The following is a 16,354-nucleotide window of genomic DNA, read 5'->3' as shown; positions in this document are numbered from 1 at the left end:
TGAGGGACACGCAGCTCATTTCATTACCTTCATTACTGGCCAGTGCTGTGCAGGTGATTGAGTTGTGATTACGTCTGTGTTGAGTAATTGTCTTTTTATTAACAGAGTCTGTAGATAGAATGAGTCCTTGCAGACATAGGGAAATTGTAGACCCAAACGTTGCTCTCTGGAGCGCTTGCCAAGTAAAATGCATACTTCGCTCAGTTCACATCTGAAAACTTTAAAGGGAGTAATTGCGTGTTACACATCAGTATACGGTAGGTGAAGTGCATCTTGCTCAATGACTGAAGAAACTGACTATCATAGATATTTTTAATATATATTAAGTATAAAATACATTTTGCAATTCACTCAGTTGATCAACACCTTTGTGCTAGCTCCTTGGTAATTAAGTCCAGCTTACTAGTACTGATAGAGAAATGGTATTTTATCAGCTATGTAGTTGGTCACAAATATACTGGAAGTAATGGTTTCCAAATCAATAGCTACTTTGCATCCACTCATAAGATAATGATTTTCACATGTCACTTCATCATAGTTCATTTATGAAATGATTATTACATCACAATTACTGTTATTTACTTCCTATTGACCATCTTGGTATTGCCACAACTGCAGTCATAGTGAATACCAATAAATTGGTATTCCGGATGGACACCTTTCCATTAAGCATTACAAGACACATTCTCAACAAAATAATTTGTTCATGCTTTGTTCTTACAAAGGCTGATAAGATGACCATGTTTGAGAACTTAACTGTATATTCTACATCAGTCTGCTACTACCTTGAGACAGCAGAAAAAATTCCTCAAGAATGACTAGTATATGTAATTCAGAAAATGTAGATGGTTGATTTGGAGCCAAATTTCTTATTTTGCAGATAGGCTACAGGTGATTCTATGATCTGTCATCTTCGTCTTGAGATGACATAAAATATTTCATAATTAGGGATGTACAGTGTTGTATGCGGACGGTTGGATGACCACAATGTACACTTGTGGCTGCATTTGTTGGTACCCTTTAGATTATTTAAGGAATACTTCATTGTATCCTTAAGTGATGAAATGTATAGCTGTATGCCTTTGGTATGTAACAGTAACAAGTTTAAAAAGCCATCATTGTTGTTTAATACATTGATATTCTAAAATGGCTCAGTGAGATTTGTTGGTACATAAATGATTGAATTATAATTATGCGTAAAGCAGTTTCACCTTAATTGGTAGTACAGATGTATTTGATCTTGTTTTCAGGCATTCAGCCTATTAAAATGTCTATCATTGTGTGCACCTAAATGAACATAGAACAAAAAAATCAACAGACAACAACATTAGACAGGACTCCACCATTGAAAAAAAAAAAAAAACATAAAAATAGCCAGACTGGAATTAATGGCTAAAATGCAATCATTTCTGTGTTGTGCAATACACATTATGTGAAGGGTCCCATCATTTTTGCCACTGCCATTTTCATTAGTTTTATTTAAATATTTTTTAAATATTCTGTTATAATTAAAGTCTAATTTGCATTACACATGGAATGAACAATGAGGTTTTTTTTTTTTTTTTTGTGGAAGAATACCAACAATTTCAGCGACAACTGTATGTCCACATTGTAGTGTACAATTGTAAAAATCACTCCACAATCCTCTTGTTTATGTCAGATTACCATAGTTAAAATGTAATTTTGTCTTTCAGTAAGTGCAAAGAAACTATGTGTAAGAATGACAAACAACTAATAATATTTGATAAAAGAACAGTTTGATACAAGAATAAATGATAAAAAAATTCATAGTGGACTCAAACCTGGACCTTAGCTACAATGTAATAGGTGCAGTACTGGTTACAATGGGTTTTATTGCTAATTAAGCATGCCAATGAATTATAAAGTGCCATGGTTATCAATACAACATGCTTTATATTTATACTGGAAACACTTTTGCTCAGATAGGTGACCTACCAACTCATGAGGTAATTTAAAACACTTTTTTTTCTCTTTCTTGGAGATGGGTTCATCCGCCTAATCTGACGAGGACCCAGTGAGTTGTAAAAGAAAGGTAAAGATCTGGACAATGTCAACATAGAGCGACAGCGCTCCAAAGATATACTCCTCTGGGCTGATGGCATATGATCGGTTTCCTATGAGCAACTGGGTGTCGTACGCCAAGAACTGAAGGAGGAACCAGAGCATAAAAACGTGTTAACATGTGGAGAGGAGGTATCTAATACACATATCCCAGTAAGGAGACCATTTGAAAACTCACCAGTGTGTAGACAATGGCTCCAATCGCTGCATAGAGCATGTGAAGCCAGGGCACCTACACAGGAAAGGGCAATTAACCCTTAAAGTAACATGATGTAGAATTTCCCCTTTTGTCTATTTGCAACATACTGGATACCCATTTAGCACCAAGGGGTTGCCCAATTCGTCTAAAACCGATGAAAAGAGTCATGCTTCGACCTGTAACAACAATACATAGTGCAGTACGTAGTGCAGGCGTTCTGGGCACGCGACAAAGATGTTTTAATGTAAGCGTGGCATCAGAATGAGTTTGAAGCTGTTATTTTAAGGAAAATACCTACATCAGAATGTGTTTGAAGCTGTTATTTTAAGGAAAAAGACCTACATCTTGGACATAGCTATATATTATGGGTAATATAAGCCCTACAGCATGTTTGCTGTAAGCTCTATCTTTTGAAGGTGTATAGCTGACTTACATATTGGAATGAGAGCACGATAGCTGTGATGATTCCTGTGACCAGTACAACCATGGCAAGCACAAAGAAGAGGCCAGTGCAAGAGGTGAAATCTACCTGTGGACAATCATATCACTAATGTAAAATTATACTCAGAAACAGGATTAAATCATGCAGGATTAAATCAATACTCAATAACCACCAAACTAGATACAAAGTAAAATAAACAGGGTTATGGGTCTTGCCAGAATATTGAACTACAACAATGTATTCATTTTTTCCCCATCATAGGTTGAAATCACAAACACAAAGTTCAGTTACATCATCAGACTGTTTGACAACTGCTGGTGATTATTTCACAAAATGCCATGCATGTTTAAACACACAGTGCCTCATTGTGTTCCCAGACAAAGTGGCCATCTGATACTGATGACAAAGGCACATTCACACTGGATCGAGTGGTGGTGGCTCGTAAGCCTTGAAACAGCACGTTTCGCATTCTCAACTGTACCTTGGTCTGAAAACAGAAGATGGTGACAATGACGCACACGACAGCAGTTATTATGAGAGCCAGAAACACTGCCTTGGTGTCATAGTAACTGTAAAAAAAGAAAGAGGTAAATAGATGTCATAATACATTTGTTTTTTAGAGAGAGAGAGAGACAACATTACATGCATTCAGTGCATCAAATACTGAAAGAACAGTGGCAAACCTTGATATTGTTCCTGTCATGTAAGACATGGCAAGTGTCTACAAAAGAGAGGGCATATTGTTGACAATAAATAATATGCAGTTAAAATGCGTAATATGCAGTTAAATGAACAGTATCCGTAATATGCAGTTAAATGAACAGTATTTCTACTAAAAACACAGACTTCTAAAGACTAATAGGTTGAGTTGCAACACTAATACGTTTAGGTGAGATATGGAAAGTGCTGTATAGGAAAATAGCTTTGCTGTATCCCAATGAAATTTAAAAAAGAACAGCTAATAAATAAAGATAAAAACAAAGCTTACAAAAACAGCGAGGAGGACCAAATTCAATGGGAAGCGTCTCCTGTCGAAAAACACATGAGGGCCAAAGTTGGTGTTTTCATTTATAGATACTAATTTGAGCGTAGACATTATATATTTTTCTCACCTAGGCCCCTCACAGCATACCAGAACCAGGTAGGTCACAAGGTAAAGAACACTAACAGCAGAGAAACGTAGAGTCAGGAAAACAGAAGCCCTTATTCAGCGTATCTCATGTTAATCATGTCCCTCTCTGTTTGATATTCAAAAGCAATTTAACAGTTTACCCACCATTGATTAGGTGTGCTCAATTTAGAATTACTCAGAGCTAGGGTTGCTATTAGACAGGGTGAACTCAACACTTACATTGACGCCCAATACACGCCTGGATTTTGGACCACAAACAGACGAACAGGATGACTGGAAGATGATTACAGGCAATCTCAGTATTATGTCTGCAGGCCAATAATGTTCTAAACAACACACATTCACAGGATGCCTTTGATACCTACACAAAAACAAATACTGCCACAATAGAGACGGTGACAATCAGCTGAGCTGCTAAAATCAAGTAGACCTAAAAGAATGAGACATGCACAAGTTACTCTGGGACAAAACACTCTTTCTGTCATTATAACAGCATCACAGTATTAAGGCTTTATGCATAAACAAGCAGATAAGACATTCTTTTATCTCACTTTCCGTATGAATGCATGACGAACTGATCGACTTTCCCAAACGCCAGCCGAGGCAAAGACGTCAGTCTCTCCTGTGGCAAACATAAGGCAGAAAAGTTGAGAAAAGCACATCTCATGTGTAGGTATATCAACCTAAATAGTATCAGATTATGCAGGAGGTTACATTAAACAATGCCATGTATCGAATGCCTGGCATAACAAAATAATGCACTCTAGGCCTACTTGAGGTACCATGAAAACAAAGTTTTAGAATCAGCGGTCTAGCATTAAATTACAATGTTTTCATGCCAAAAGTGCATAGGCCTACAAACAATTGAGCCATTTAATTGGGGGATTTGCTGTTCTAAAGTCAAAGATTTTGTTTTCCACAATCTTCACAACATCCACAGGTTAACAATGTTATGCTCAAAGTAATAATGAACAAAGTAGTAAATTTTGAATAGTTCAAACTCACCCATGTTTGGACTGTTGTTGGGAATTGGCGAAGACAAAAATGTGGGAATAATGGATGGAAAGCCGGATGCTGGAAAGCCAGGCCCCTGTCTCATCCCAGTGTGTGGCTGGGTGCCTGGCTGGCTGGGATAGGGCATTGCTGGCTGAGGTGGAACTCCGTAGGCAGGGTACCCATATCCGGGAGGCTGAGGGTACATGCCATGTTGATGGCTGTACTGGTGATTCCTGGATTCTTCATAGCTGGGTGGTAAGTCGGATTTCCACATTATGTTGTGTGCACTATTATAGAAAGAAAGACTGTTTCTCCAGGCTGTTCCCGAGGCTTTTTGAGGTCATGTTTTCCCATCTAATTTCACAAACGCACTTCTTTATACAGAAACTCACACTAGTATTTCTTGTAGTGATGTCACTCTTTGCTAACCTTACAGCCACCACTATCAAAGTGACACGGGGAGGAATCCAATTTCTCCAAGGCAATAAGACGATGCACAAGAAATGGCATTAAATAGCCTACAGATTATTTTTAATTAGATAGAAAAGCTCACTAACAAAAACGTTTATAACTAGCCTATAGCATAAAAGTTGCAATAAGTCGAACCTACACTGCGTAGTGCGTACATTTGCCAAGACAAACACATTTTGCATTCCACGCGTCTTACAAATAGCTAAGCCTTCACAAACCTTTTGAGTAGGCTATTCGTTAACAACGGAACGACAGGAATAACCATCGATTTGTGGAATACACTTATAACTTACCAACTTATCGCCTAACAGTTTCTGAACAAATTGCAGAACCCAAACTCCTTTCCCCTCAAGTGGTGGCTCTCCAGTGCGAATGACCCCACTGACAGATGATATGCCTGGTGCTCGGCATTTCCTGGATACAGGGGCCAATATGCGCCAATTACGTTGAGCGCCTATGGCAACCGCATCCTTTATGACCTATTGATAGATTTATCTGAGCTTCCTTAAAACAGCCTACGACCAGCCAAAACCATGCTACCATCACACAACCATCACACTTGCTTGGTCTCGTTAACAAGAATTCAGATGTAACTTAGTCCTAATTTGTTGTCTTGAAAAACAAATTAGGACCGACCTAGAAGTTTCCTCCCTAGGCTATCTGTGACTTCTGTCTCACGTTACAGTTCGGATTTCTGTAGGCTATTATGCGCACACGCGCAGGGTTACAATCTACCAGTAGGTGGAGCAAGAGCACTCTTAAAGGCTTAGCAGAGACGCTCTTCTAAATGAGTTGGATCTTCCATAGGCCTACTGTAGTAGGCCTAGAAGACTTCTGTAAGCTGGAATCCTACTAAACATAGAGTGCAAGTAAAATCAGTATCTGTTAAAGGTCTGTTGATGGCCAAGCAAACATGTATTGGCTATAATATGGGGATACAATCCTAAAGAAATGAAAATAAATCTTCACAGTGATACAAATAAAGCAATGTTCTAGATGCATCATGCAACCGACTCACTCATTTTGCATAGAGTTGTCCTGTGAAAGAAACATTCACTGGGTGCAACAACAGCGGGGTCAAAAGCTGTGTGTGGAGAAAAATCTATCCTCATCTCTATTCTAGCCAGGCATGGACTCCGAGACTCTGTATTCTCAGCCCCTGTGGATTAGGAGCTTATCAGTAGCCCACAGGAGCAGCTTTGTTAGAAGCTCTCTCGCTCTTACCCCTCTGAACGCTCCTATCATGTCCTGGTCTCCTTTAGTCTGTGAATCAGAGACTAGCATTTTTCCTCCTCTTAGAAATAATAAATTCTCATAATGTGCCTCATACAAAAATAACCACACTATGGTTATTCTTTTGTGTGGCTTTGAAGTTAATGGAAACATGGACTTTATAAGGATTCAATCAGATCACAGCAGAGGCGAGGCAATATGTTATTGGTAGGTCTTTCAATGCTTTGGCATTCTTTAATGAAGACAGGCTTTGAGTCATCCGGTTCTGTCACACAAAGAGGTTCTTTCAATTTTGTTTTGAATTTTGCAATTTTGTGGACAAGACCTTCTTGTTATGGAGGCCCATTTCCACCAGAAAAGAAAAAACACTCAAAATATAATCATTTCAGAAAGCTTGTCATTATTTTGATATACATAATGAATTTAAAAGGGTTTCTCATTATTTTAAGTTTATCTTACTGAGTCATTATTGTGAGAAACAAAATATCTGAAATGAGCTTCCATAGTTCTCAGGGTTTATATTACCGTAAATGTTGGGCCAAGTGATTTCACTTAAATGTAGGCCTACACTTTGCAAGATTTTCACCTTTACAAAGCCAATTTGATGGTAAACGAACTTGTAATAGGCGAATCATACAGCATAGAAGTAGCAAGTCCCTACCGAGAAAACTAGCCATGTAACTTCAAGAACAGCGGCCTGACAAATCACGAGTTGAACGAGTTGCATGCTGGACTTTTGCACAATGCAAACATGCACATATATATAACATATATCCAATGCAGTTTGTTTATTTATTTATGCTTCCCCTGCAGTTGTGGAGTATTTGTATTTTACACACATATCATAACTATCATCATGGCTTACACCCTTTCCTCTGGACATGTGGGTTTGTTTACAAGATAATGTCCAAAGTGCCATGTCAACTGTAATATTACACAATTTCATACAGAAGGCTATTGCACAATTGCCGTACAGAAATTTGTGATTCTCAGGATCAAGGAAGAGTGAAGTTGCAGGGTTGGTTCTAAGACAGGTAGGTTACAGCTGCAAATGCTCACCATTCTCCATATTACAAGTTAATTCACCTAGCCTGGGGGAACTCAGATGAACCTGTTAGCGAATCTGAGTTCGTTCTGCAGGTCAGTCTGTAAGGAGTTGTTTGGGTAGGCTCATTGTTTGGGTAGACTTGTATATATGGATCTGTTTATCCACTGATTGTTTTTTCTTTTTCTTTCTTTTCTGTTGATAGCAATGCCATGTACTCCTTTGGGAATATGTATAGGTTTGTGTAATACCTGTATGTAAGTGTTCTCTTAATTGAGTGACTAGTGGCGCTCTTAGACCCAATCATACCAGTTGACATCACATGGTAGGTCAGCTGATTGTAAGGCCTACATATATCCCTTCATCAAATGTGTCCACCATTTGCCTGAAGAAGACCCAGCAGGGTCGAAACGTTGCCTGTTGTGCATTAAATATATGGGAGTCAAAAGCAGTGTTGCGGACATTATATTTTTTCAATTGAGTATAGTTTTCTTTTGTCCTGCACCTGCCAGAAGGTGGGATGTGCACACAATAACTATTTGCTGAACAGTCTGTAAGGAGGCCATTTTTGACACCCATGTCCAACGTTTCAAAAACCCAGGCACCAATCACAATCGCTTATCCGGCATATGGCAGGTATGATGACAGATAGAGCATTCAACAATGGCTGTTCTGATGGCGACAGGGTTAAACAGATATGAGTAAACCACTGCATTTAAAACTAATAGGGTTTTCTGAGAATGCTAGAACATCATGGGAGCCAAGGCATATATTTTTTTTAAATAATAAAACGTGCAGACTTTACAAAACCATCTCAGGGAATGTTATAAAAATGTAAAAGTGTATGCATGGCTCATTTATACGAAGCCCCAAAAGGGACATGGCACAAAGTATTTTTTTTATTGAGGTGGGAATTTATTTTCTTGAGCTCCTTGAATTCCCTTTCAATAGTTTTGAATTCCCTCGCAATAAGATTGTGCAGGGAATGCAAAAAATATTGCGAGGGAATGCAAAAGTATTGTGAAGGAATGGAATAGGAGCTCTAAAAACAATTCCCACCATGGCCTTTCGGGGCTCCGTACATTTAAGGTATTTTCTTTACATCAAATTCATCATATTGGCAGACCTTAATCTACATTTTACCACATATAGGCTACCCAATTATACAGTTTTTCCCAATTATAGAGTTTTTGGAACCACACAGAGACATGCGATATATTTTATAGAACAGAAGAGGGAATTAATACTAAGGTTGTTGGTGCCTCTCTTGTCTTTATAGACATAATTAGACTATCATTATTTGGGGCGAAAATGAAAAAACTTTGTATTATTAAGACGATTAATAGGCGGGTCTATCTTCATTGTGGTAGGCCTAGGTTATGTCTTCGTTAGCCCAACAGTTGAAAGTTATAGGCTAGGTCCTACTGTTCTCTTGACATCAACAGAAATAATATTGAGCATGCAGCCTCTAATGATGAATGCTATTATCCTCATCCTCCACCTGCGCTCGTCAGTGAAGTTACTTTGTAAACACCTGCAGATCTCCCATAATGCCCAGCTGTATTTTGAAGGGTTGTATGGTTGTTTGGCTGACGGGTCTGGTTTGGGTTTAACGTTGTGTGCGGATGCAATGCTCTGGCAGCCTGTCGTCATTCTGAAAACTGTTTAACGTTAGTAAAGTGTTGTCATTTAGTTAGACTGCGATATAACGTTAACTCAGAGGGAACATCAGTGGGTGATGTTAGTAACGCTGTTGTTAACCGACAGTAACGCATTAAAACAGGCTAAGACATCCGTAAATATTTCCATAGCTAGCCTCCACCTGGCTAACATCAATACAGTTAGGATAGCTAACGTTAGCTTGGCTAATCAACATGTTGAAGACTGTCATACTCATTGGAGGTCCGCAGAAAGGTGAGGCAAACCGCTCTGCTGTTGAAGGTGTATATGTGCATTTTGGTATTATGGTTGCTAAAATATGGTTACCAACTATTTATGAAATGTGTGATAGGCCAACACCAACAGACGTTAACCAAAGTTTGTTTGGCCATGGCTAATGAACCACACTACTATGCTAAATTGCTAACTAACGTCAGTAAGACCCCGAATAGCTGGAAGATTAAGTCGCTTTGCAAGTAAATATCATGCATTTGTTTGATATATCACGTTGTTTTCAATATGGTATGTTCCTGCAGCCTCTGTTTTGGGATAATAACGTTACAGTCATTTAGCATTTACCTAGCTATTGCAACATATTGTTAGTTACCACTCAGTACTCCGTGTAAAAGTTCATAAACTTGTACTGTATACACTTCAAACAGGAACTCGGTTTCGGCCGCTGTCGTTTGAAGTCCCGAAACCATTGTTTCCAGTGGCAGGCGTGCCAATGTTGCAGCATCACATAGAGGCGTGTGCAAAGGTATGCGAAGGCCTCAAGCTTCAACTAACGTTATAACGTTATTGTTAGTGGACACATAGATAATGCTCCGAATGCAATTAATTTTACATATGCATGGGATATTAGGTACATAATAGGCCATTTTGATTGAATAATGATAATACCAGGGTTTTTGTTTTTTTAGATACCAAACATGAAAGAGATCCTGCTTATTGGATTTTACCAGCCAAACGAGGAGCTCAATCGATTTCTGATGTGTGCTCAACAGGACTTTAAAGTTTCTATCAGGTAAAGTCATGGATTTACTCGTACAATTCAACAATAAATCATCTTATTTGGATGTAATCCTTATCATATATTATGACACAAGTCCATCTGTTTCATTTGTTTCTTGATGTTTGAGTCAATGAAATAAATGTCAAAATGCTGTCTTCTAGATATTTGCAGGAGTATGCAGCTCTGGGCACAGGTGGAGGCATCTATCACTTCAGAGATCAGATACTGTCTGGAGCTCCAGAGGCTTTCTTTGTCATGAATGCTGATGTGTGTTCAGAGTTTCCACTTCCTGAGATGCTGGCATTTCAGAAAGAGCATGGAGATACATACAGCTTTGTCATTCTTGGGACTACTGTAAGGATAAACAAACGCCAAATACCTTAACTATACCATAACCATAAGGAAAGAGACAGAGTTTTACACATTAAGATGTTGGGTTGTGGTGAAGAAACCATCTCTCATTAGGATTTTAAAAACATGAATTTTAAGTATAGGTATGAGGATACATCTACACAACTGTTGTTCAGCTGTTAAATGTGATACTTTTTTCTGAAATATTGTATATGCATTTTTCTGAATTCAGGCTGTTAACAACCTTGTGTTGTGTTTACAGGCCAACAGAAAACAGTCCATGAACTATGGATGCATTGTGGAAAACCAGCAAACAAACGAGGTACATCAATTTCAAGTGTTTGTGTTCAACAGGTTACTGATAGTTTTGGTTTTGTTATGACTTCACTCCTAACAACTCGATTAAGGAATAGGTTTTTGTACCTAAAATAATTGGCTGTTATTTCAGCAATAGCGGCCCTATCTGACGAGTCTGTGTAATGCAGTTGCAACACAGTTGTAATTCAAAAACCTCCAATCCAGAACAATTGAGGGCAATGGAGGGCAATGGTGTATCTTTCTGGATAACTAACTTTGCCCTTTAGCGCCAGGAATGGACATTTTGTGCCCATGTGAATAAGTATGCCCAAAAGGACCATTGTAGTTTAAGGCTCATGTAATACATTGCAGCAGTGAACCCAGACATACGGAACCCTGGAGGGATCATTGCAAGATATTTTTTTCGGTACATATCTAGAAAACATGCTCATTTTACTAGATTGTGTGCTCATTTTACTAAATCATGTGCACGTTTTACTAAGTAGTGCGCTCATTTGACTAAATTGTGTTCTGAATTTAGTAAATCGTGCACATGGTTTAGTAAATTATGCGCATGTTTAAATAAATGTTGTGCTCGTTTTACTAAATTGTGCTCTTATTTTAATTGTTGTAAATTGAGCAAACAATTAAAAAAAAAACGTGCACACAATTTAGTAAAATGTGTGCATGATTTACTAAATTGAGAGCACAATTTCGTAAAATGATCGCATTATTTAGTAAAACATGCACACGATGTAGTAAAGTGAGCACACAATATACTAAATTGTGCACACAATATTGTAAAACGAGACCACAATTTAGTAAAATGAGTTCACAATTTACTTAGATGAGCACACATTCCCTCAATACACAAAAATATCCTGCAATGATACCTCCTGGGCTCCGTACAGACAAACATGTAAGCAGATTTAAATTTGCTCTGCAGGTACATCTAGAAAGGAGCCCAATGGCATCTGTTTCTGAACTTGCAGTTTTTCTACTTCCACAGGCGTAACCAGTAGTGAAATTAAACAAAAAATTGCGCATTAAAGTCCTACCAAATCATTTCAGATGTTCAGCAAACATATGTTTCTTGTAAAGGAACGTTTTAAATAGAGTTGTGTACTCAATTCCAAAGAAAATACACATCCCTGAGTTTTTGGTGATTCAGAAACGGATGCCAATTGGCTCCTTTCCAGACCAACTTGCAGAGAAAATTCAAATTTGCTAACAGGTTCGTCTGGGTTCACCTAGGCTAATGCTATAGGAATTTTTAAGCAGTTTGAAAACTTAATAAAAACCTGTGGAATGTGATCAAGAGGAAGATGGATGCTCACTAGTCAGCAAACAACACCAAGCTGCTTGTTTTTTTTGTTCCAGGAGTGGTATAAACGTTTTATACAGTCGTTTTATAAAGTCGTCCAATGTCAAAGACAGTTGGAGACTGAAAGCATGCTTAAATGCATAAAAACTGTGATTAAAAATCAGGGTTATTTTGTCAAATGTTGATATCTAAACTTCTAAGTTGAAACATCAGCCAGTGAAACATTGAAACGCTGCATCTTTTTCTCATTTTGACCAATTGTCATTTTCTGCAAATAAATGTTCTATGGCTATTTTTTAATTGGAATTGACAATTGAGTTAGTCAGTTTACAGAATACAACTTCAACACATACCTAGTACAACCAGAGAAATTGACCATGTTTTCCATATCAGTGAACTGTGAAACATTTCACATTATATGTTCCATTTTGTTTAAAAACATATGAAGTAATTGTGACCCTTTTTTAGGTTTTGCATTATGTGGAGAAGCCCAGCACGTTTGTCAGTGATATCATAAACTGTGGGATATATCTGTTCACACCAGACATATTCCAGCACATCGGAACCGTCTTCCAGAAGAACCAGCAGGACATGCTTTTGTGAGTGGGAAGGATCCCTGTGTGGGATGCCTCCGCCGTGCTATCCTTGTTTTTCTTTTTCATTCAGTCATTTCCATCCTATCAGTCTCTTCATTTGTCTTACCCCCCTCCCCCTCCCTCTCCCTTACCTTACATCATTCTTTTTGCTGTTCAGATATGCCGATGAGGGGTAAGTTGGAGTGAGAAGCCCTGATGCTGTGGTGGTTGTAGTATCAGATGTGTTCTGTTCTGCTGTCTGCTTGTAGTTTGAGTTTGGTGCAACATCCACTTGTGTGGTGCATAGCGTACTAGATGAGGTGTTGGAATGTGACACGGTTTGGCGATTGTGGTTTGATGTTTGCCTTGAACTTACCATGTATGTAGCTAAGCTAAGTAGGTGTCAGGATAATATGCTTGTTGTAGTGTGTTTACCAAAAATTATTGCTCCTTAGTTTGTTTTTTGTTTTTTCATGTATAGATATATGGTCGATTTGTTATTAAAATATAAAACTAGGTGTAGATATCACCATTCTCATTTGATTTAGGGAAAACAACCTAACTGCATTCTCAGTTTAACCTGCAACTAGCTTGGATTAACTGTTGGGCAAGCCTGATCTTGCTTTCAGCATCTCTGTGTTTGCCTGTTGTCAGTGTTAAACATTGAGAAATGAAAGCAGTGTGATTGTGATTTAGACTTGCTCTGATCCAGTGAGTTCTGTCCATCAGGGACGAGCAGTCGAACGGCTGGCATCGGGCCGAGGTGATCCGTCTGGAGCAGGACATCTTCACGGCGCTGGCAGGCCAGGGCAAACTCTACGTTTACAAGACCCACCGCTTCTGGAGTCAGATCAAATCAGCTGGGTGGGTCCTGCCTCTCCACTCGCACCTACTTCTCTTTTGTAGGTCTCCGTTGATTGTGTCGTTGTTGATTGACCGCACAGATCAATAAGCCTTTTTTTTTATGTATTTTCAAAGGTCTGCAATATATGCCAGTCGACTGTATCTTAACCAGTACCATCAAACACATCCAGAGAGGCTGGCCACAAATAAAGATGGAGGGCCAAAGATAAGTGGTAAGTGTTTTTTAAGCAACAATGAAACTGCTAAGTCTTTTTAAGCAACAATGTAAACTGTTTACCATGTTGTAGGTTGCTTTGGCTAAAAATACATCAGCCAAATGTAATGTAATTTAATGTAGTGTAATGTAACAATGTGGAATTTTGTCCTTTCAAGAGTGTTTTATCAGAATGTGCTGACAATAGTCGCTTTTCTTGCAGGAAATGTTTACATTCATCCAACAGCTAATATTGATCCGACAGCAGTGGTAAGTTTAGTTGATGAATTTGGTGAGAGGGGATGGCACTTGGAACATGGGAGGTGATATGATTACGTAACAAAAACTTCTCTTATGTGTTGTCAGCTTGGACCTAACGTATCCATAGGGACCGATGTAACCATAGGAGCAGGAGTGCGTGTGAGAGAATCCATCATCCTCCATGGGGCCACATTACAGGCAGGTCTACTTTGGAACTTTTAAAAGCCTGTTAAGATCAACAAAAATAAACTGTGTTGTGTGACAGACAGTGTCAAATTCAACCGGAATTGAAGGCAATGCCTAGGCCTTTTGCTGTTATGCCAACCATTTGCAGTATGTAGCAATTTTCAGTTAAAAGTTCGTTTGGTAAACACTGAATGGATTGGGCAAGTTCTGGTTCAGTAGGCAACTTTAACAAATGCCCATTGTCATGCTAAATTGTGTCATTGTTTAAATTGGGTAGATAGTGTTTGCTGTGTATCTGACTGTGGTCTTTGCTCCTCACCAGGATCACAGTTGTGTACTGAACAGCATTGTAGGATGGGATAGTACTATAGGAAAGTGGTCAAGAGTGGAGGGCACACCCAGCGACCCAAACCCAAATGACCCTTATGCTAAAATGGACAGTGAAACTCTCTTCAGGGATGGAAAACTCACTCCATCAATAACCATTCTGGGTGAGTTTATTTTGTGTGTTTGTCAAAAGATGCTTTATCATCTGCCACACTTATGCACAGTTCATTGATTTACTTATGTGCATTATTATGTTATTATGCATTATTTTGAAACAATAATACATAAATAGGCCACACACATACATTGGAAAAGTAGCGAGCAGAAAGCAAGGTTTTTATTTTTTAAATTATTTTCTTTATAGCTTCTACCTTAATGAGAGATACTTCCTTAATGAACTTATTTATTTTGCCGCGGGCCCCCAGTCATTTTTACTGGAGGCCTGATCTTTATTCTCCAGCCACACCTGAACTTGTCTTATAGATTGGCCAGACAGATCGCATGTGTTATTATTAGGGCAGGTTGAGCTGTACACAAGTTAGTTAAGTCTGATGGAGCAAGGAAATAGGGTCCTTTATGTGCACGTTAGAGCTCCTGTTCTGAACAGTTCTCATATCTGTGTGGATCTATTTTATGATAGTCACACACACAGAGACACACTTCTCAAGGGACAATAATTGTCTGTAATTTAGTTTTAAAAGACATGGCATTGCTTCAGCCAAACAAATGCTATTGTTGTTTTGACAGAAATGCATACAATTTATATTTTGGATCATTGTTGCATTGTAGCTATTTCATTGTTTCTTAATTCTTAATTGTTTCTCAATTATTTCATTCATCCCATTTATTTATTATTCTATTGCAAAAGGGATTATATCAGTATTATATTATATTATATTTATTATATTAATATTGTATTATATTAAAACATGCCTTGATGGTAAATTAAGGCAAAAAACAGTAGATGCATATTTAAAATTAATATTCTTTTTATCTCTACAGGTTGCAATGTGAATATCCCATCTGAAGTTATCATACTGAACTCTATCGTCCTTCCTCATAAAGATCTGAATAGGAGTTTCAAAAATCAAATCATTCTTTAGTGAACTTTCTTTTTTCCACATCAGAATGTGATGTCTGAAGCAGAATGTGATATAATGCAGTTTCTGGTAGACATTGCACTCAAAGTTTACCTCATGGAAGTTGTGAAGGCACTGGGAAGGTGCAACAATGGTTTGTGTAGATGGAGAGAATCGGGCTACTCAAGAAATGGATGTGACTGTTCAGTATTGGCATGTGAAAGTGGAACCTTTTTACACTACCGTTTAGTTATTAACACACTTCGGGTAGCCCTGGCAAAAAAAAAAAAAAAAGTTGGTCGAGATAAACCACTGATGGGGGTGACACAGCATAATGTTGGGGAATTGTCATTCAGTCAGCCTCTTAACAAGTTCGTATCACTCTGGCAGTGTTCAATGGTGTCTGTGATGAATCTGTTGAACTTAATCAGATTTCATTGTGTATTAGGTCATTTATATGTTGAAAGGCTAATGAAAGCTGTTGAATTTTTTTTTTGACCTGCAGTGTAAAATAAACTAAGCTACCTGAGTGCCAAGAGACTTAAAGTTAATTGCATTTCCCCCTGCATTCTTATGTTAAATTGTAATTATGTGTGCATATTCACACACACACACACACTTTT

At 38.2% G+C, this 16,354-nt stretch overlaps 2 protein-coding genes across 6 annotated transcripts; one reads left to right on the top strand and one right to left on the bottom strand.

The window, feature by feature from the left end:
• Nucleotides 1–135: 135 nt before the first annotated feature.
• LOC125292136 (protein lifeguard 3) lies at nucleotides 136–5,754 on the bottom strand. 4 transcript variants are annotated; one of them, XR_007193137.1, is made up of 13 exons: nucleotides 5,616–5,754; nucleotides 4,861–5,138; nucleotides 4,407–4,477; nucleotides 4,221–4,285; nucleotides 4,075–4,128; nucleotides 3,836–3,886; nucleotides 3,712–3,751; nucleotides 3,407–3,444; nucleotides 3,205–3,292; nucleotides 2,715–2,810; nucleotides 2,261–2,314; nucleotides 1,957–2,166; nucleotides 136–218 (listed from the first exon to the last, which is right to left on the bottom strand). XR_007193137.1 is itself a non-coding variant. In XM_048239312.1 (12 exons), exons 2-12 carry the CDS (start codon nucleotides 5,123–5,125, stop codon nucleotides 2,017–2,019), a joined length of 972 nt encoding a protein of 323 aa, XP_048095269.1. In that variant the 5' UTR covers nucleotides 5,126–5,138; nucleotides 5,616–5,754; the 3' UTR covers nucleotides 1,837–2,016. The 4 variants fall into 4 exon arrangements, 2 of the variants coding, with proteins under 2 accessions (XP_048095269.1, XP_048095270.1); XR_007193136.1 differs by lacking the exon at nucleotides 136–218 and adding an exon at nucleotides 904–1,287; XM_048239312.1 differs by lacking the exon at nucleotides 136–218 and having other exon boundaries at nucleotides 1,837–2,166.
• Nucleotides 5,755–9,074: 3,320 nt separating this feature from the next.
• Nucleotides 9,075–16,271, top strand: gmppaa (GDP-mannose pyrophosphorylase Aa). Of its 2 annotated transcripts, XM_048239901.1 has the most exons (13): nucleotides 9,075–9,514; nucleotides 9,922–10,019; nucleotides 10,183–10,286; nucleotides 10,436–10,628; nucleotides 10,888–10,947; nucleotides 12,715–12,845; nucleotides 13,000–13,014; nucleotides 13,551–13,685; nucleotides 13,800–13,897; nucleotides 14,102–14,148; nucleotides 14,245–14,337; nucleotides 14,648–14,816; nucleotides 15,655–16,271. In XM_048239901.1, the coding sequence occupies exons 1-13, from the start codon at nucleotides 9,475–9,477 to the stop codon at nucleotides 15,753–15,755; spliced, it is 1,284 nt and encodes a 427-aa protein (XP_048095858.1). In that variant the 5' UTR covers nucleotides 9,075–9,474; the 3' UTR covers nucleotides 15,756–16,271. The 2 variants fall into 2 exon arrangements, with proteins under 2 accessions (XP_048095858.1, XP_048095859.1); XM_048239902.1 differs by lacking the exon at nucleotides 13,000–13,014 and having other exon boundaries at nucleotides 9,077–9,514.
• Nucleotides 16,272–16,354: the final 83 nt, after the last annotated feature.

The sequence above is a fragment of the Alosa alosa genome, chromosome 3 (assembly GCF_017589495.1).
Source record: "Alosa alosa isolate M-15738 ecotype Scorff River chromosome 3, AALO_Geno_1.1, whole genome shotgun sequence".
In the NCBI taxonomy this organism is placed as follows: domain Eukaryota; kingdom Metazoa; phylum Chordata; class Actinopteri; order Clupeiformes; family Clupeidae; genus Alosa; species Alosa alosa.
This window is presented reverse-complemented; position numbering and strand designations above follow the sequence as displayed.

Excerpts from the sequence above, each read along its gene's own strand:
- LOC125292136 (XM_048239312.1), bottom strand. The coding sequence starts at position 5,125 with ATGTGGAAATCCGACTTACCACCCAGCTATGAAGAATCCAGGAATCAC. Across the intron at positions 4,478-4,860 it reads CAACAACAGTCCAAACATGG|GAGAGACTGACGTCTTTGCC; the intron begins GTGAGTTTGAAC and ends TGTTTGCCACAG. Across the intron at positions 2,167-2,260 it reads GAGCCATTGTCTACACACTG|TTCTTGGCGTACGACACCCA; the intron begins GTGAGTTTTCAA and ends TTCCTCCTTCAG.
- gmppaa (XM_048239901.1), top strand. The coding sequence starts at position 9,475 with ATGTTGAAGACTGTCATACTCATTGGAGGTCCGCAGAAAG. Across the intron at positions 10,629-10,887 it reads TTGTCATTCTTGGGACTACT|GCCAACAGAAAACAGTCCAT; the intron begins GTAAGGATAAAC and ends TTGTGTTTACAG. Across the intron at positions 14,817-15,654 it reads TCCATCAATAACCATTCTGG|GTTGCAATGTGAATATCCCA; the intron begins GTGAGTTTATTT and ends TTATCTCTACAG.